This window comes from Vombatus ursinus, unplaced genomic scaffold (genome assembly GCF_900497805.2).
Source record: "Vombatus ursinus unplaced genomic scaffold, bare-nosed wombat genome assembly UNPS02010320.1, whole genome shotgun sequence".
Taxonomy (NCBI): domain Eukaryota; kingdom Metazoa; phylum Chordata; class Mammalia; order Diprotodontia; family Vombatidae; genus Vombatus; species Vombatus ursinus.
This window is the reverse complement of record NW_020950098.1, coordinates 183,970-204,312: the sequence shown is the minus strand read 5'-3', so window position 1 is coordinate 204,312 and position 20,343 is coordinate 183,970. Positions and strand designations below refer to the sequence as shown.

The window sequence follows — 20,343 nt, the reverse complement described above, 5'->3', positions numbered from 1 at the left end:
CTTTGCCTTCATAGTTAATATAGGATTTAAGTTGTGGGTTATATATTAAGAGGGATAATCTTGGCATGGTAGTGAGAAGTATCTTATTATTGAATTTTTTCTCTCTCTCCTTTATCCTGTAGCTGGACAAACTCCACCACGTCCACCCCTAGGTCCTCCAGGCCCTCCTGGCCCACCAGGCCCTCCACCTCCTGGTCAGGTTCTTCCTCCTCCATTAGCTGGGCCTCCTAATCGAGGTGATCGCCCTCCACCACCAGTTCTTTTTCCAGGACAGCCTTTTGGGCAGCCTCCACTGGGTCCACTTCCTCCTGGTCCTCCACCTCCAGTGCCAGGCTATGGCCCCCCTCCTGGTCCTCCACCTCCACAGCAGGGACCACCTCCGCCTCCAGGCCCTTTTCCACCTCGCCCACCTGGCCCTCTGGGGCCACCCCTCACACTTGCTCCTCCTCCACATCTTCCTGGACCACCTCCAGGTGCCCCCCCACCAGCTCCACACGTGAACCCAGCTTTCTTTCCCCCACCAACCAACAGTGGCATGCCAACATCAGACAGCCGGGGTCCACCACCCACCGACCCATATGGCCGACCACCCCCATATGATAGAGGTGATTATGGGCCCCCTGGAAGGTAAGTTAGGATGTAAGCGTGTCAAAGAGCAATGTGTTTTGTTCTGTGGGGGGAAAGTGATGTTAATGGCCATTTGTGCCTTTTCATCTAATTTTAAATAGAACCTACTTCATAAGCCTTTTTTGTAAAAATATCTTTAACTACAACCTTTTGCCTCAGATATTTCACTTCTGTCCATTTTTGTATTTCTGCCACCCCTGGCTGTGAGGAGGTGGTGAGGCATGAGGAGGGGAGAGCACCTTGACAAGGATGCAGGGCTTGGTCTTAGCTGTCGTTGACTGGCTGGGCTGAGACTTAGTGGAGTGCCAGCCAACTCTGGTCTTCACATCTTTGGATGTTACAATGAAGGCATTAGACTTGATAATCTTAAGTGAGGCCCGTTTGTCTGATCTCATCAAAGAGCCTGCATTTATTCCATTCACAGTTTTGAGAGTTGACTTCATTACCTTGACATGTCTACATGTACGTTCATTTACTTCTCTACTTGTTCATGCATTTATTTGCTTTTGTTAAGTCAACTGATAACTAAATTATCTCAAGCCCATTGAATTTTTTCCTTGTTTCATAAATAAGCAAAGCATTCTGTATAATTTGTATGCTAATTAAGCAACTGTTCTTCATTTCAAATTCGCTTCTGTCTTTGGAATGTTTCAGTGTATCTAATGGCATGATAAGCTTCTTGGTTAGATAAACTACCTTAGACTTACTTGCCTTGTCAGTTCTCTTGTACTTCTATAACATATTAGACAGTTTAAGAAATGGACAGATCATTTTGCTGGCAAGATTATCATTATGTAAAAGTATGATTGTATTATCATATTATTGGAAAACTTATATCTGTTTATTTGTATGTTAAAAGCATTAAGGAAAAGCATCAAGCGAGTCTCAGAAATCAGTAGGACCTCAGTTCAAAGTCCACCTTTGACTTAATGTGCTCTGTGTAACCCTGAGCAAGTTGTTGAAACTCTCAGCCCAGGGATCTCTTATGGAGTAGGGAACAGCCAGCCTGTGTTAGTGGCCTTTCCTTGCCAGCCTCCTCCTCCTCACATTTATTCACCTGGTTAGACTAGGTTTTTGTAGTGTGTTAAGGAATGCTGGCAGTTCAATACTGTGATACTTAACAAATTGAACTAACACTCATTTCATCTTTTTTTCCATTACATTTAATGACGGAACTAGAATGAGTTGTTTGAACTCCTTTCTGCCTCCCTTCTCCTCCTCTCATTCATGTCTGAGTGTATGCTGCTTTCAGAATGCCATGCATGGCTACTATGGAAGGACCAGATAACCTGGCTTCTTTCTGTCAGATTCTTTGAGCAGTTTTTTTTTTTTAACCACTCTGAAGTTTTCCTAATCTGTTTAATGATGTAGTTAGACTAGCTGGCTTTGGAGGGAGGTCCCTTCCTTATTTAAAGCTTTATAAAGTTGTCAGGTTATTCTGATCCTTTTATTATGTGTTGGCCTGTTTTGGGTTTTGTAATTTTTGGGGGGCGGTCATAAAGAACTTTTAAGTGTCTATTTGAACATAGTGTGCTCATCATGGTGTCTCAAATAAAAGTTTTAAGATAGCTAAGGTTTTCCTTGTATTCAAAGTAGTTTTTCAATTGAAGGAGGTAAAATCTAGTGAAATTAATTTGAACTTTATTTTTTTGAGGAAAAATTGAACTTTATATTGCCACCCCTTCTGGAATAGATAAGCCCCCATCCCTAAGGTTGAAAAAGAGTAGCTAAATGTTTTTTGTTTGGATTGTTCAACATGGAAAGGATTTCCCCAATTGAAAGACATAATTTAAGATTTATTTTAATTGTTGCAGAGAAATGGATGCTGCAAGAACGCCATTAAGTGAAGCAGAGTTTGAAGAAATCATGAATAGAAACAGGGCGATTTCGAGCAGTGCCATTTCAAGAGCTGTGTCTGATGCCAGTGCTGGTTAGTTATTTCCTGGGCTTTGAAATTGTCTTCATTCTTAGCGCTTAGAAGATCCTGAAAATCAGAAAAATTAGCTCTAGTGAACAGATTATTTACCCAGAATGGTTTTTGCCATCTCAGGAATTTTAAAAAAATGCATAATTAAAATCCTTGGTTATTTTATATTGTTGCTTTTGGAAAATAATATGCCATTCATAGGGCTGCTGTATGGGTGGATGGCATTTTAAAACAAATAATAGAAAAATAAGTTTTACTGGAATTTTGTTGACTTTTCATGTTTTGTTTGTTTTAGGTGATTATGGGAGTGCTATTGAGACATTGGTAACTGCTATTTCCTTAATTAAACAATCCAAAGTATCTGCTGATGATCGTTGCAAAGTGCTTATTAGTTCCTTGCAGGATTGCCTTCATGGAATTGAGTCCAAATCTTATGGTTCTGGATCAAGGTAAAACTTTCCTTTTTTAGTTCCATTTAAAACTGCTAGTTTATAAGTACAAAATTACTGCAATCATTTTTAGATTTTAAATAAAGCTTTTGATTTTACTTTATATAAAGGATCATCATCTCTTTTTGGAGTAGTGTGTCCTAAGAGGTAGACTCTGGCTGGACCTTTGGTGTGGCAGTGGAAGGAGCCCTAGCTTTGGTTTTCCTTGGGTTCTAACCCCCATTGCTCTTCACCCTCTCTTTGAGTTTGAGCTAAGGCATTATTTATCTTTTTTCAGCCACTGCTACTTCATCTATGGAGGGGTCTGGAATCTTGATCAGCTGTCCCAATTAAGAGCCTGCCCTATGCCAGGTGCTGGGCCATGCCTATAAACTTGTTTGTGTGCATGATTTCTCCCCTCTTAGACTGGGAGCTCCTTGAAAGCAAGGACTAGGCTTTTTTTGGACCTTTCTTTGCATCCCCAGGACTTAGCACAGTTCCTGGTACATAGTAAATGTTTAGCAAATGCTTTTTGACTGATTATTACATTTTAAGCCCAGAGTAGAACTGTAATTTTTGAGGAAGATGAGTTTTGAGTTAAAGGATGTTAAATAATTTTGCAAAGTTTTTTTATGTGTGCCATAGCCACTGACCACGCTAACTAATAACAGGTGAGGAAAGAACTTTTAGCAATTCACGTGACTGTTCTCTTTAGTTTTTCACTTTCCAAGGAAGTTTCTCTCTTGGTGGTTCAAGTTCTTAATGGTTAAAAGTTTGCTTGCTGAGAAGCTTTGGTATCTTGGTGTAGAAATGTTAATGTTTTAGATATGCCTCTGGCATCTGATGGTCCTTATTTTAAGACAACACTTTAACCACAACAAATCTTTAGTTGGGGGATTAGATACCTAAAAAGGAGCATGAGAATATGCACTGCTAATTTGCTGTTCTCATTCCCTCAGATCATCAGTTTGTTCTTGGTCACCAACTGTGACATTTATATAAAAAGTAAATTTTGCCAAAAATAATTTTAATGTTATTTTATTTACAAATTGCAAAGTAGAAGTACAGTACCTACATTTAATTGTCAAATTAGTGGAAATTCTAGTCCTCAGCTATCAAATATATCTAGAAGGTGTGATTTACCTTACCTATGGCTGTCTTTGGCAGTGTAGTAGAAAAGCTCTAAAATTTTTTAATTCTTTAAATAAGTATCTTAATACTAAGTTTGATTAACATACTAAATCAGCATCCTTCAAAAGCTTTAAAGGGAACAAATCATGTTAGTTGGAGTAATGTCAACATATGCACAAAAGGAATAATAGGAGGCAATTTGACCTAATAGCCCAAGCTTGGTAGTTAACTTGGAGTCTGGAACAACTGGGTTTTAATCCTTCCACTGTTATTTGTGGTGTGACCTTGGGCTAATTACCTAAAGCCTCAAATTCTTTATCTGTAAAGTGAGATTAATACTTTTACCAAAGGTATCTACACCAAAGGAGATGAATGAAGGTTAAATGAGGTAACAAATGTAAAGTGTTGTGCGAATATAAAGCGTTTTGTGCATCTAGGTAGCTAGTGGCCCAGTGAATAGAGTTTTAGGCCTGGAGTCAGGAAGACCCAAGTTTAAATCCAGTCTCAAACTGGATTTAGTGGGTTAGCAATAACTTCTATCATTAAGGTTTGGGGTTTTTAAATTTTGCTTTTTAAGATTCTTTGACTGAAATATTTTACTCTGCTTCACAACCTTTTCATTGACTTTTACATCCATAATCGATAATGTTGGTACAGCAAAAAGCACAATATATTTCAGAAATCCATGCAGCAATAGCTGCACGATCCTGCGCAGCTTAGCCCGTTGTCTCCCTCAGTTCCCTCAGCTCTAAAATAAGGATCATAATAATAGCACCTACCCTGCAGGATTGTTGTGAGGCAAATGAGATAGTAATTGTAAAGTGCTTAACACAGTCCCTGGGATGTAGTAAGTGCTGTATAAATAAATGTTAGCTATTAATTATCTTTTATTTTCTCAGGCCTAAAATATCTGATTTGAAGTCTGCCACTTCGGTTTTTATTACTACTTTTTGGTAAAGGGAGATAAAAAACTAGTATCATTCACAGTAATGGGCAGAGAAGGGGGGAAAAAAAACTTTCATACATGCCCCTGAAATTGAGCCTTTACAAAATCATTGTCACCCTTTAAAGCTTTGAAGAATACTCTGTGGTCTCATTTGTGACTTGCAACAACTTTTGGAAAGTGGGGTTAACAAGTACTAGCCATTTTACAGGGGAGGAAATTGAAGTGGGTGTAGGTCACGTGCCTTGTCCATGGTCATATACAAGTGTTAAACATGGATTTTTTCTGAATCATTCTGACTCCAGGTCCACCATTTTATCTGTGATAGCATGTGGCATCTGCTGAAAATGGAAAGATAATCACAGAAGAAGGAAGGGGGAGATTAGAAATAACAAAATATTTTCGAAGATGTCTTCCTTTTGTCTTTGCAACATAATTTATCCTATAGCTCTGTGACTAGAACCATGGAACTTGAGTGATAAAATGAATGGTCACCTAGTTCAACCCTTTATTTTATAGGGGAGGAAACTAAAACCTCAAGAAATTAAGTGGTCTCTCTGCCCAAAATCGTGTCTGGAGAATATATTTAGAACCTAGCAATTTTTATATCACCAAATGTAGATAATCTCTAACATCCCTTCCTGCTCTAAGATTTCGTGCTTCCTTTTCCAACTCTTGTAAGGGGCAGCTAGGTTGTGCAATGGATAGAGCACTGGGCTTGAAATCAGAAAGACTCATCTTCCTGAGTTCAAACGTGGCCTCAGACATGTACTTGTTGTGTGACCCTGGGCAAGTCACTTAACCCTATTTGCCTTAGTTTCCTGATCTATAAAATGAGCTAGGAAATGGCAAACCACTTCAGTATGTTTGTGAAGAAAACCCCACGTGGGGTCACAAAGAGTCAGACTCAGCTGAAACAACAACAGCAGCCAGAAAAATCCAACTTTTATGAATATACACTCATCTAAAGATTATGCTGTCTACCTGGGTTAGATTCATGCTCCTTAGATCATAGAGAAAGAAAAAATATCCCTGAAGAATCTCTTCCCCGGTTTAATCTCAAACTCTAAGACCTCCATGCTGTTTCCCCTAGCACCTATTCCTAAAATCCACTACCCTTGCAAACAGTGCAAAAGAAACATTTTGCGTGTGTGTGTGTGTGTGTGTGTGTGTGTGTGTGTGTGTGTGTGTGTGTTTTCTCTTATGGACTGCTTTTGATTTCTTTTCATATATTTTTGATTCATTCTTGACCTTAAAAAAATTAACCAAAATACCAAAAGTCGCTTTTCCTCCCTATTGGTAAAGTACAAATGGAATTTTGTCTTGAAATAATAGTTAATTTTAGAATCTTTGGTTGATTGTTTGCTATGTCAGAAAAATCTGGTTAAAGAAGGTTAAAATGGGATGAACCTAATTAATTGAGAGGGAGAACCCAAAGCACTCAAGCTTTCGTTATAAGGAATTTTTATTTATTTATTGGAAGAGTAGTGTTCTAGGTTTCTGTTGAACTGCTGATAACCCAAGTTATCTGTCTCTTTAATAGAATCTGTACTTTATTTGAACTGGGCATAGTTATTAATATTTGTTGAATTGATTCTGTTTGTTAGTTTGTGTTAAAGGTTGTATAGTGTGCTGCCTTCCTGTTTATATAGCTCAGTCCAGTACTTCATGGTGTGACATTAAATATATAATCTTACATTGCTCTTGGTGACCCAAGGTTAGTAATACAGGGAAGGAACAGACGAGGTAGAAGATCTAAACTATGTTTGGAAAGGTTTTTTTGTCTTTCTGGAAGAAATATTCATTTTTTAGGGACCCAGTTAAGGACAGTATTAATCTAGTAATTTCTTTTAGAAGACGTGAACGATCGAGAGAGAGGGACCACAGTAGATCTAGAGAAAAGAGCAGACGTCACAAATCCCGTAGTAGAGATCGTCATGATGATTATTACAGAGAGAGAAGCAGAGAACGAGAAAGACATCGGGATCGTGACCGAGACCGTGATAGAGAACGTGATAGAGAGCGAGAGTATCGCCACCGTTAAGAGAAGGTGGGTATTGCTGGTTCCTTCTGTATGTCAGTGTCTGTAGTAGTATTAACATTAAATATAACTCCAAGGCTGTTGTTTATACAGTAAATACCTACATATTAAATGGTCCCGCTACATGTGCAGGATTTGTTCTTCAGGAAACACACAAGACAGTAATGCCAGGTAAGCAATTCCAGGTAAAAAAAAAAATCCATATTTCTTCTCCCTCCTTTTAAATATTCTTACTGCATGAATATGTTAATTTGTATGATGTGTGATTGATTCTTTTTTAGGGAAAAGAGGAAGATATCTTACTACTTTAATCTAATCAAGAGGGCTCATTCTCCACTACTAAAATCTGAAAATTTGTTATCCCCCAAATCATTTTCATAGTTTTCATTTTCAATAAATTAAAATAAATTGTTTGAAATTTCCTGTAAGATATAAATACCTATACACTAGGTGTTCTTTAAAAAAAGGTTTAAAATTTCTTTGAGTTTTATCCCCGTAATTGTTATTGTCTGTCATGGGTAAGCATATACTTTGATATCATTATTAGTTTAAGGATCAGCAAATGGTTACAGCGAGATTAAGTGCCTTTTGATAGGAAGCATATAATTTCACAATCACAAAACTTGTTTGAATCATAAAAAGCTGTTTCATAATGCAAAATAAATATAAAAATAACTTAATTCTGATTTGTTTAGAATACTAGTAGATAATAAAATTTCTAAAAATTGAAGGTCCTCATTTAGTAGTTTGAGACAAAACCTTTGGCCAGAAATCAATTTGCTTCAATGTGTCATTCATAAGCCATAACCATTGCTTGTCTTATCTTTTTTTCTGTATTTTAAAACAATTTCTTCTGTATGTGTTAAGGATATTAATAGAAGAAATGTCTCTGTAAAATTCATTTTCATGTATATTTTGATTTTATATTTGTAAATAGCATTTATTCATAACATGAGAAGTGGGGAAAGGTATTACATGGCTTATGCATGTGACATATAAAGGTTACTTTTTTGTTATCAATAGCATATTTGCCCTTATGTTAATGGTTGATTCATATTTAACTAAACTAAGCCCTTTCTTATCTAGGGCTACTCTCTTAATAGCTTACTTTTAGTAGTAACTTGGTGCATCTAGGAAATTTAATCACTGTTGTCTTGATGCAGGTATCGTTTTTAATGCTCAAGTTTCAAACTTTATCTAATATAGACAGCTAGAATGGATTTATTTTTCTAGCACCTCAGATATGTTTTCACATTTTAAAATCAGTAATTCTTGAATTAATACTGCTCTGCAGAAAGTAACCCATTTAAGTTGAATAGTGGTTACATATTTTTATCCACATACATTAGTGATTCTACATTTTGCCTAGTTTTAATGTTTTTCCTTGGCCTTTTAGTTTCATAATTACTGAAAATTCAGTTTTTTGTGAATTCAGTTATGTATGTATGTACAGATAATGGTCAAAACAACCCCTTTAAGGGGAGGTAAAAACAAAGTACCAAGGGTTTAAAAAAAAAAATTCCAAACCTCATATATGCATAAATATATAGAGATTTTTAAAATAAATTTACTTTTGATGTGGGTAGTAATTGAATGTCATAGCATCTTGTGAATCTGTATCTTAAGAAATGAGACTTTTTTTTGCCCCAAGTTTGAGAACCTGCCAAACTAACCAGGAAAAATTCCACTATTTACTGTACCAATTAATTATTGAAGTGAATTGTGACCATCATATGGCTTGTTATCCTTAATGATTTGAGTTTTGTCAATCTCATTTCAAGAATCATATTAGTAACCACGTACTCATTTATGCTCAGGTACAGGTTCTGTGTTTTGATTTCTTATTTAGACTTTGTCAGTTAATATCAGCAAGCTTTTAGTTAATGAAAGCATAGCAATAATAAAACTTGAATACTGTTAGGATTTAATTCTTAAATTTGTTGATCCTCATATTAAAGGCCTTGTGCCTGGTTATTTCTCTTTGTTCTTAAATATGTTTAATGACATTCTGAAAATATACATTCGTTTGGGCAAAAATTCCTAACATGTAAAGTCCATTGTACATTCCAACGTTAATCACCTAGGTATTTCATGAGTTAAATTATATTTAGCAATTAACTATGAACTGGCAAGATGTTATTGAAATCTTTTTCTTAAAATTCTGATGTATAATACCAAAATTCCCTCATTTTATTTTTGTACATTAATCCAAACTGAGTTGTAATATGTACCTTCATCTAAAGAAAAAAATTGCTTATGGATTTCTGAAATATATTGTGCTTTTTGCTGTACCAACATTATTGATTATGGATGTAAAAGTCAATGAAAAGGTTGTGGAGCAGAGTAAAATATTTCAGTCAAAGAATCTTAAAAAGCAAAATTAAAAAATCCCAAACCTTAATGATAGAAGTTATTGCTAACCCACTAAAATGAAGTCTGCTGTTGACCCACTTTGAAGCTTTTAAGTTCGTGAGTCCTCTTGATCTTTCTTGTAAAGTTTTAGATGTACTTGATGGATCGATAGCAGCCTGAAAACCAAATGAAATGTCAGTGGAAATTATGTATGCAAATAAAATAGCAATGGAATTTTTATAAAAGTGACATTGATACAAAAACAGGCACACGTTCTTAATTGTTAATTTGATGGATGTCAACAAGTTGTTATTTGTCTGTCCCATCTTAATTTTTTGTGTGTTCAAACTGTTGATAACATGTTAAGTACATTCACTCATTTCTTAAAATTGTGTAACTATTTTTATAAAACTATTAATAGTTTGAGGGGAAGACCTCAAATATTGTAAATTTTGGTATGTAACTGCATTGTGCTTCATTTTTTGTAATTTCTTCATCAATATTCTCAAACCACTCTAAGCAAAATATAATTAGTATAATGCTTGCTTTGTATAGTTTTAAAAGAAATGAGTTATTATTAATAATCTAAGCTTCCCTTTGTTTTCTGGATGTGCATTTCCTTTATCTTCATAAAGGAAAGTATGGTGGGTCGCTTAATTTTTTTCTTTTGTCCCTATTCATTTCCCAGGAAATCTCAGAAGTGATTAGCTTTTTCAAGATGAGAGAGGTTGAGCTATTGACATGTTTTCCTTTTGAAAGGCAATTAAAAATAAATTTGATCTGAAATTCTTGTTAAAAAAAAAAACGAGTAAAACCTGAATGTTTGGTTTGAGTAATTCTCAGCCCTATTATAGTGTAGTAATTCAATTAATTTATACTATATTAATTGGAAGTATGGAGTCATTTATTCTCAGCTGGGCTGAACTTTCTATGTTTCATTTGTACTAGCTGTGAAAAACAAGATCATGGGATATAGCTTATTTTAGACACAAACATGATTTAGCAATGCCTTTTTTTCCCAACAGTAAAAATACTGATAGCAAATCTCACTGTGGCAGGACCTCTTTCTAGTGACATCCCTACATTATAGAACATTAAATGTTAATTTGGGTTTTATGTACTTTGGAGTAATAAAGTATAACACTTCATTGACCTGGCAAATTCGGACTGATCTTTGCCCTTCTCATTGCTCTGAATCAGTCTGGTTTTATCTCTAATCATTTCTGTAAATGTAAACGTTACCTTATAAGCATGTTGTAGGGGTCAGAACATTGGACTTTGAGCCATGAAGGACCTACTACGACTATGACCTTGAGCAAGGCACTTTTAACCTTGTAGGAGTCTCAGTTTCCTCATCTGTAAAATGAGAGGATTACATTCACTGACCTCTGTGGTGCCTTCTAGTTCTAAATTCATGATCCTAGATTTTTTTGGTTTCCTTTTATTTAGACTAGTTGATCTTTAAAGTTTCTCCCATCCTAGTATTCTGTACATAGCCATGGTTGTGCAAAATTGTGAAGAACATAGCAGTATAGCAGAAAACCCAACACCCAGCAAACAACTATCGAACAAATTTGAAAAAAAAATTTTTTTTAAAAAACCAGGCTTATTGGGTGAGGGGAGACAAATAAATAATTTTCGTATGCTTTGTCACAATTGTATTGTAGTTAGATTGGAACTGACAAACCAGAAAGAGCTAGAGAAGGGGATCCCTCATGAATGTTCATATTTGGTACTTACCTATTTAAAAATTGATTCAACAAACATTTTTAAAGCAATTGCTATATGCAAAACTCTCTGCTAAACAAGTTTTTTCAACTCTTAAAAGCATTATTAAAAACTGCATAATATCTAAGCCTGTGTTTTTTTGTCCTTCCAGTGTTTTGACTTTTATTGCATACTCTTTTGGTTCCCCAGATACAGCAAAAGTTCTGACCGATAATAGTAATAAGTAATAATAATAAAAATATTTCTATTTGTAATATTCCCTTAAATGTAAGAACTTCTAGATGTCTGTACATTTGTAAAATCATGGTTTGCATGAAGGTGTAAATATTTTGCTTATGGTGGTTTGAGAATAAGTATAATTTTATTTAAAAACTCATTGAATTTCCTGTTTTTATACTATTTATCAGTGACTGTGGGTTGCTGCATCTCCTCACCTTCATTTCAATGTGAAACTTACTTTCACTGTTTAGTTTGTAAAGTAGACTCTAGTTTTGTTTGAATGAATGTTTCAAGTTAATATTGAGTGATTAGTTAATACTATTCAGAAAACCTAATATTTAGAACAAAAGTTTATGTTTTCATAATCATCTGAAAGCTTGCCTGAAGGGTTGCACATTTTAAATTTACACAGAAATTCTTAGCTGATTGGGTGGGGGGGAGATTACATGTTATAAGCCTTATTTGGATATTAGAACTGACTTTGAATATAGTTAGACTGCTAAATAATTAGCCTGCTGCCATTGTGAGGCAATTTAGAATACCACCTAGTAACTTCTAAAAAAAAGACTTTAGTTTATAGGAGAGGTAAGTACTATTCAGGGGCCCAAAGGGAACACTCTTAAAATTTTTATGTTTTAATAGTGGGATTTTTTTTCTTTTGTATACATCTACAATAAACAGAGAATTGTTGTAATATATATTAGTACATCAGCATGTAGGAATTTAGATCTACATTCCTTTTTTATTTAGGGTATTAATAACAAAATATAAGTATCCATTATTTGGTGCCCTCATTCTTTTCTTGTACTCCAGGACACTTTTAAGTTAGAGGGAAAAAGAAAGGTTTAGTCATAAAGAGAGTTTTGGTTCCACTGAGTTGAACAAAGTCCACCACTAAAATGCTTTTTGTCTTACCAAAATCTTATTAGCCATGTGAAATTGCCTTATTAGTTTAAATATATCTGATGGCTTTGTTGAAATATTTTTTTAAACAGAAATTCATAATTTTTAGAATGAAATTGTTAAATTGTTATGATTTTGCATTACCGAAAAATGTTAATGAATCTTGTTTCTTTGTGCATGGACTTTAATACACTTACTCATTTCCATTTACAAACTTCTTATTGATTAATGAATTCCAAATTTTTCCCATAGCATTTGTATTATAACTGCTGTCATAATCCTAGCTTTTGTAGGGAAATGACAGTTATGATGCATAGCGTAGTCATTCCCGGTAAGACAGGATGACATTCCTAAAAGCACGGACATAGAAAATATTTGGAATTTCTGTGCTCTTTTCTAATTCTTTGTTCATGTAGATGTCTACTTAAGTATTTCTGAAAAGTTGTTGAATGGGTTAATGGAAACATTTGTAATTTATTTTTAAATTTTCTTTCTTCTGAGATACTGTGAAATTTGTATTTCTACGTGACTAATAAATGTGTGAAGTGTTTAGAAGCAAGGATTAAAAAATATATTGGAATGTTCTAATTTATTATGTTCTGTATGATTTTTTTAAAGTGTTCAGGTTGGGTTTAAACTTTTTTTTTTTTTCCACAAGATGATGACTCCACCTTGCTTTATATATAGAAATCTGTACTATGTATTTAAAGGTCTTCCCAGAAAAGTTAGGAAATAATGTCATGTTTAAATATTGAACAATATAAAATGCCAATGTATGTGGTAAAGTATTGTGTGTGTGGAGGGGTGCTAAATACATTTTCTCTTCCATGTTATTTTCCCACTCCCCCCAAAAATTGATTTTTGTTATTTAACATGTCAGATCTAAACATTTACCTCTATACTTTGCATTGCATTTATTTAATACTTTCTCTACCCAAGAATATGCAATGTGAAGGATGAAAAAATGCAAGATAAAACTCAAATTACAATTTTGGATTTAATTCATAATTGATAGCTTATAGTTCTCTCAAAAATTCCATAATTAGAAATGCAGTAAAACATTAGAAATTCTTTAGTATCTTTTTGCAGAGTGAATATAAAGTCTTCAAAAATAGCTCTGAGGACTTGGGAACTGTGTTTTAGAGAAGAAAACATAGACTGTTTATCAAGTTCCAACCCCTCTACACACACACACACACACACACATATACTTCTATAATCAGACTCACCATCATCATCATCATCATCATCATCATCAAGCGTTTATTCAGTGCTAGCTCTACGGAACGCACTGGGGAGCCAAAGATGAGATGACAGTCCTTAACTGTAAGAGCTTCCAAATTAGTTGGGGAGACAAAAAGTAATTAAAACCTATTTGTGAAACTTCTCAATAATTGGCAGGAATTCTTAATCCATTTTGTATATTAATAGTAGTAAATTTAAATTTTCACTTAAGGAAATCCACACAGTAGAGTATTCTAAAACGAAGACTACCCTTATTCCATCAAATATATAATTCTTATGATTCCTTGAACTCCCTCATTATTGAAGGAGTCCTTACAAGAACTTTTGAATGGTCTTTTATGGAATTATCTCTTAAATATCTGGTGTTAAAACTAAACATTACGTTGTCACTGGAAAAAATTACTTTCAGTACTTATGAAGTTGTTGAATGTTTAAACTGTGACCTGAAATATGAGAATTTATGTAATGGATTATTATTGACTTTTAAATTTATCAAATTTATGCCATTTACCTGTGAGCTTTTACAGTCAATAATTTAAAGTGAACACTGTAGATTTAAAAAATACTAAATTTTGTCTTATGCTTAGCCAATAATGCTGGTTTAGAAATTTGTCTGGGTGGAATGGGGTGGAAATTTAAGTAAATGTTTTCCATTTGTATTATGTCTAAAAATTTGTATTTAGATGTCATCATATTTAGTTATATTGCCCATATTGATCTCTGCTTATTTACACTTTTTGTAACATGGAGCAGCATATGATTTATAACAATTACAGATATTTTTCCTGTATGTTATTAAATAAATATAACTAATATGTAAAGGATCATTTCATTTTCAGTTCAGCTTTCTAATTGTTAAATGAATTTAGAATTGATATGTAGGTGGATGAAAATATACAGTCAAATCATCCAAGCACGCATTCATTTACTTTTGTAGTATGCCTTCTTTAGGAAAAGGTCTAAATGTTTCCATCATCACAGTGAGATAGTAGCTGCTTTGTTATTGGTCCATATATGCTTTTTTAAGCAACTAAAATTTCATTTTAGGGGGAAGGAGAAAGAATGTGTTGTGGGTGAAAAATGTAAGTGGTGAGAAGATTTGTTGATTTGAGTTTCTCTGCCAGTAGACAAAACAGCTACTGTTTCCATAATGCTTATTTTGTGTTAGATTACATGATGGTGAAGTAGATGCACGACTTGTGTCTGTATAGTTAAGCCAACTTTTTTTCTGTGTATTATGGGGAATAGCAAAATCTACATCACAAATTTTGACACATTACAGCTGAAGGAAGAGGAACACCTTGCAAGACAAGAAACATTCTTCATGGGGGAAAATGACGCTTGTCCAGCAGTTTGCTTCTTGTGATTGAACTGAACCTGTAAGGATTCATGGATAAAATGAACAGGAATAGATCTGAATAAAGCAAATCTGCATAAATGGTAACCAGTAGCTCTACTTTTACTTTTTATGTTGCTTAACTGTTTTATTTGAAGGAAACCTGTGTGATTTAAAAGTTATAGCTTTTGCAACTTTATTACTGGTTATATACATTTGGCCATTATAATGTGCAAGCAATTGGAAAAAAAGTCAAGTAAATGCTTGTTTTTATAGTAGTTTGTTCTTGTTAAAATGTTCATATGATAATGTCTGTAAACAGCACCACTTTGATTACAATAGATGTAGTGTTGTAATAAACTGTTTAATGGGGCTGATGTGTAAAGCTGTTCAAGTTATTTGATGTTTACACCTCAGGGAAAGTCTTGTGTTCAGCAATATTTGAAGATAATGTTTATGACAACATTTATACTGTCCTTTAAAAAAATCATCGCAATAGTTTTTGGATATGCATCAACCTAATCTTGCGTTCAGTGGATTAAACATACTAATTAAGTGTCTCTTGCACTTGATTTTGATATTAGAATAGGTGATTACAAGGAGTATTTAATATTTCTATATTCTGCTTTTCTAGCTATTTTTACTTAGATGGCTTGTGAATTTACTAAATGGTATGTAAAATTGTAAAAACCGCAGTTTGACTAACATTGTGATCCACGTAATCCAGTCAATGTTAGGGGTCAAAAATCTATGGGTTCAACATCTTAGTAAAATCTGTATTATCTGCCATGGTATGCAACTTAATTATAACAAACATGAATGTATAAAGGAACATTTAATTGTAAACCATTAGCATCGAAGAAACATCTTGGCAATTGAGGTGCTGCCATTTTGCAGATTTATATTTGAAAAGGTGCTCTTGGTGTTTTTTGAAGCCATAGAGAGAATATATACAGCTGTGCACCAGATAAATGTGAGTAAAGAGAGCCTTAGTTTTGATTTTTCAAATAATGTGGATTTTTTTCATGAGCATAATGTTTTCTTAAGATACTAGATTTTATTCTCACCTATTTTGGTTAATAAGTACATCGTCCCTCCCATTGTAAGGGAATATATACGCATGTCTTTTACATTCATGCAGCCTGTTGGTTCTTGCTGCAAAATTCATCATCTGAGATTTTTGCAAGCCTGCCTTAAAAATTGTTTATATGACTCAACAGAGGTATGTTTCTAAAACAACTGGCTCTCATGACCTATCAGATTTGGAAAAAATGGCAAAAAACAAAAATGATCTTTGTTCTGCATTAGCAGAATGTCACCTTAATTAGATTTTTGTTTATGGAAGTCATTCACTAGAACTAAATCACTAATGATTCATCCAGAAATGTGTCTTGTCCTTAAAACTGCCTAAGAGTGTTGGCTTTTGTTTTTAGCATAAGTTTTTAAGGCCTCAGGGGCTTAATTTAAAAGAGGGACTCTCTCCAGTGACACAGATTTGAGTTAGTTTTTACTGAGAACTTGTGTAATGTGCAGGTGCAAACCACTGGCTTTGATCCTTTAACATCAGATCATTTCCTCCAAATCGCCTTTTATTTTGGGAATTGTCCATATATTCTTTACCATTTTTATTTAAAATTTTTTTTGTGACTGGAATGTTCATGCATGGGATCATTGATGTTTGTCAAAACTATGATATCAGAAGTAATTTTTATATTTTTCTTTAATTTTGTTTAAAGTGATGCTTTCTTTAAAAAAAAATGTAACTTGGAAGTTGTATTAAGGTTATGTGATTTTTATTTTCCTAGTTTGTGCATAGGGTTTCAAATAGTGTTGATATTGTTTCTCATCTTTGTTAAAATATTCAAAATACACAATGGGAATTGATATTGAATATATACCTATTGCAAGGGAGTAAATATTAAAAGGACAACTCACAGGTAAGTTAAAGTGTCCATAAGAACAGAATTTTGTCTTAATGTTAAAATGGAATCATAAAGATCAAAACATTTTACAAGTATTTCCATGGAAACTTATACATATTTTAGTCTTTATTACATATTTGGCAAGAGATCTTTGCTAATGCACTATCAGTTTTCACCCCCACTTTCTCAATACAGCTTTTGTGCTGTGGGCAGAGTACCAAATGTTGTTTCACAATTGCTAATTCATTATCTTAAGTAATTGTTGCTGGAAAGAAGTCCATTTTGGTTTACAGTTGAACTGTGTCAGTTGACCCTCATTTACTACCTAGTTTCTCATGAATGTATAGGATGAATGTTCTCTTTAATGTTCCCTCCATCTTCCTCTCAATTCTATTTATGGGCTAGTCAAATTATTTCATCAGCTCTAATGTTATTAAAAACTGTTTTCTTGTTTTTGCATATAAAAAGAATCCAAAGAGGTCAGCCTTTTTGTAGACACCAAAAAGAAAAAATATTCCAGAGCCTTTCATTGTTTCTTGATTCATAATTGTAAAAGAATGTGGTTTCAAGCTTTAGTTTAATTTGAAAATAATAGTTCTTGTTAGTCTTAAACAGTCAGAATGCTATTGGCCAGTTTCATTACTCTTGTAGTACCTAGATGGTACCTTATTTGCTATATGAGCATTATTTGATTGAGTGTGATTTGATTTTCATATTCCCCCCCTGCCCCAGTGTCATCAAATTGCAAATGCTTGTTGGCTTGTGGAATTTGGTTAGGTAAAATGTGTCAAAGGGTAACATTCATTTATACTTGTATTTTATTGTGTCCATTTATGAAGGTGGTTCTTAATTAAAATTCTGAGAACCATTCAAAAAAAGGTATATGAAATAGCTAAGATTATTATTTTTTAATTCTCCTGTGGAGAATGTTTCTTTACTTGTCATTAAAGGTCAGTTATTTCTGAATAAATGTGGAGGCTTTAATAGAAAGCTGCACAATCTTTTATCATGAAGGGGTGTTCAAAGGGGAAAGCTTCTCCCCTGTATCCCCCATGTATTTAAATGTGCCAATAACCTAAAAATACAAATCATTTTACAAGAAGAGATGCTGCTGATAGGCCTTTCTGTTGAGAGTACTCCCAACATTTTGGCTGTCATACCTGAACGATCATTACATTTTCTGTACTTTGTAAGATAAATCTTTTTTTCTGTTTAAGCTTCAGCTTAAGTTATTTAAAGAGGACATTTATGTTGTGATTTCGTTTTTGAGAGTACATTGTTGATGTTCTCACAGTTTTAAGAAGACTGTATTTTAAAAATTGGTTATAATGACTAGTTGCATCCCTACATCCTCTGTAAATGTTTTTCCCAGTTGTATGTGGATAACTACAGACATATGTTGTATATATTTGCCATTTATGGTAAAAGTATCTATGTAGTGATTTTCAGAAAGAATTTCTGATTTCCTATTCCTATAATAATTAATGTATTTCCTTGTCACCTTTTCAAAAATAATGCCTTTAAAATTTTTTTTTTATACAAATTGACTCTTGGAAGCCTTAGACTAGTTTCTTATAAAATTAACATTATATAAAAGAATTGAGTAAATTGAGATGTGGCCTTAAGTGTAGCGTTTATGTTTCTGATGTAAAATATCTGACGTAGACCTATTGAAATATTTGTTGTTAAAAGTTCAAAATATCTTAAAATGGTAGAAAATATGAAGAAAAAATTTTGTCTAGGCTTCTGGGAGGAAATTCTTACACTTGTCTTTCCTAGCATTGGGAAGAAGCAACGTGGATTTTTATGAATATTCAAAATATTCAGGTAATTGTGTTATACTTATCCTACTTGGGTTGATTTAGTGTTTGTCTTAACCATTTTTTCTTATTTAGAACTTTGGGTGGTTGATGTTTGCTATTTAAATGTGCAACAATTAAAACTGCTTATTTTTTCTATGTGGGAAATATACACTTGGTATAGATAGAGATATAAAAGTCTGTTGATCTGATAATACTAGAGGACTTCCTACTCCATTGGGCATTTGTGAATGGAAATCTTTAAAGATCTGACTTCAGATAGAACCAATTTGAATGAAGTCACAAAAGTTCCGAAAGGGCGATTTAATGTATGTATTTGTATTTCATACATTATCCAAGTTTTCCACATGGATATATCATATAACTTCATTTGGAATTAATGTCTTATTGTTAAGTATTTTATAAATAGGTAGATGCCTGCAGTTAGTGTAAAGGATGTCTTTCAACACTGGTTCTTACTGTCACACTTTTGCTGCATATTACTCCTTGGCGTTCCATGTTACATGATTTGAAAATATAATGGTAAATTCATTTTGGTTGGTGGTGTGTTTCAAGGAAAAACCAATAGTACTCAGGTGGTAAATAAAGGGAGAGGATCCTTTGTAGTAAATGACCATTTTAAGGGATACATCTAACATTGATGGCTAGCCTTAAAAGTTACCTGTTTATTATTATGTTGTCACCTTGGCCCAGGTTGTATAGCCAGCTGTTTGTGGTACTGTACAACCATATCAAATTTTTGTGTGATTTCTGTTAGAAAGCCCCTAACAAAAAATTGTACCCCATGTAACCAGTGTCTATTTGAATTCCTAAATAAGAGTTTGTAAATAATAAGTTAATACCAGCAGGCCAAAGAAAGTCATATATCTTTAGCTATTGAATATATGGTGACTTCATAAGATATCTGTGCAAAGGTAAGGTGGTATTTGATCAAATGGACATCATTTTAACGTCCTATCCAGGTGAACTAGACTTTCAGGTTAGCTTCTTTGAAATCTCATTCCATTTTTTAAAAGTGTTTGTAGTTGGAATTTTGTGTTAATGTCCACTTTCCATCTTTACTTTTCTTTTGCATTTAGGTGACTGTTCAGCAGTTTGCTCTATGGCCTTTGTTGGCCTTAAAACTGCAGTAGTAATAAGCATGGTATTTATCTTGTATTGAAAAAATAAAATACAGTTTTGATAAATACTTTGCGGTCTGTCCTTTTTAGTTTTTCTTGTAACATTATTTTGTAAAGTCATGAATAACTCATACACTACTGGCATTGCATAGTAAAACTAAGAAGTAAAATTATATACTGTATCAGAAGTAAGATTATTTCATACTAGGACTGCTAGTATTGGAAGTATTGGAAAGCTGTTTGGTCTAGTAGAGAGTTCACTGGACTAGGAATTGGAATACTTAGGTTTTAGTCCATGATCTAATATTAAAACCCATCTGTGGGCAACTTAGTTCATATTGCTGTTTCCTCACCTGTAAAGTAAGAGGAGTAACTAAATTGACCAATAAGATTCCTCCTAACTCTCAAAGTCTGTTATTCCACTTTAGGTTTTTTCCTCGAGGCACCTTAAAATATAATATGCAGAAAGGAATAACTATGAAGAACCCCCACAATACTATGTAACATTAATTTGAACAAATTTTAGGTACTTGAATTTTTGCAGTAATAACATTAGTGAACAATGCAAAATACTGTTTGTTACATGCTATGATCAACCTA

At 33.7% G+C, this 20,343-nt stretch overlaps 1 protein-coding gene across 4 annotated transcripts in view; it reads left to right on the top strand.

Annotated features, from left to right (window-relative positions):
* The window catches only part of CPSF6 (cleavage and polyadenylation specific factor 6), a 36,696-nt gene extending 21,431 nt beyond the window's left edge, over positions 1-15,265 (top strand). For 2 of the 4 annotated variants that reach the window (XM_027854152.1, XM_027854150.1), the window contains 5 exons: positions 123-627; positions 2,442-2,557; positions 2,850-3,003; positions 6,914-7,106; positions 14,827-15,265. In XM_027854152.1, the coding sequence (XP_027709953.1) occupies positions 123-627; positions 2,442-2,557; positions 2,850-3,003; positions 6,914-7,100 (962 nt within the window). In that variant the 3' untranslated portion in view covers positions 7,101-7,106; positions 14,827-15,265. Of the gene's footprint in view, positions 1-122; positions 628-2,441; positions 2,558-2,849; positions 3,004-6,910; positions 7,107-14,826 lie in introns of all 4 variants that reach the window. The other 2 variants (XM_027854151.1, XM_027854149.1) reach the window with 1 other exon arrangement.
* The last annotated feature ends 5,078 nt before the right edge of the window (positions 15,266-20,343 follow it).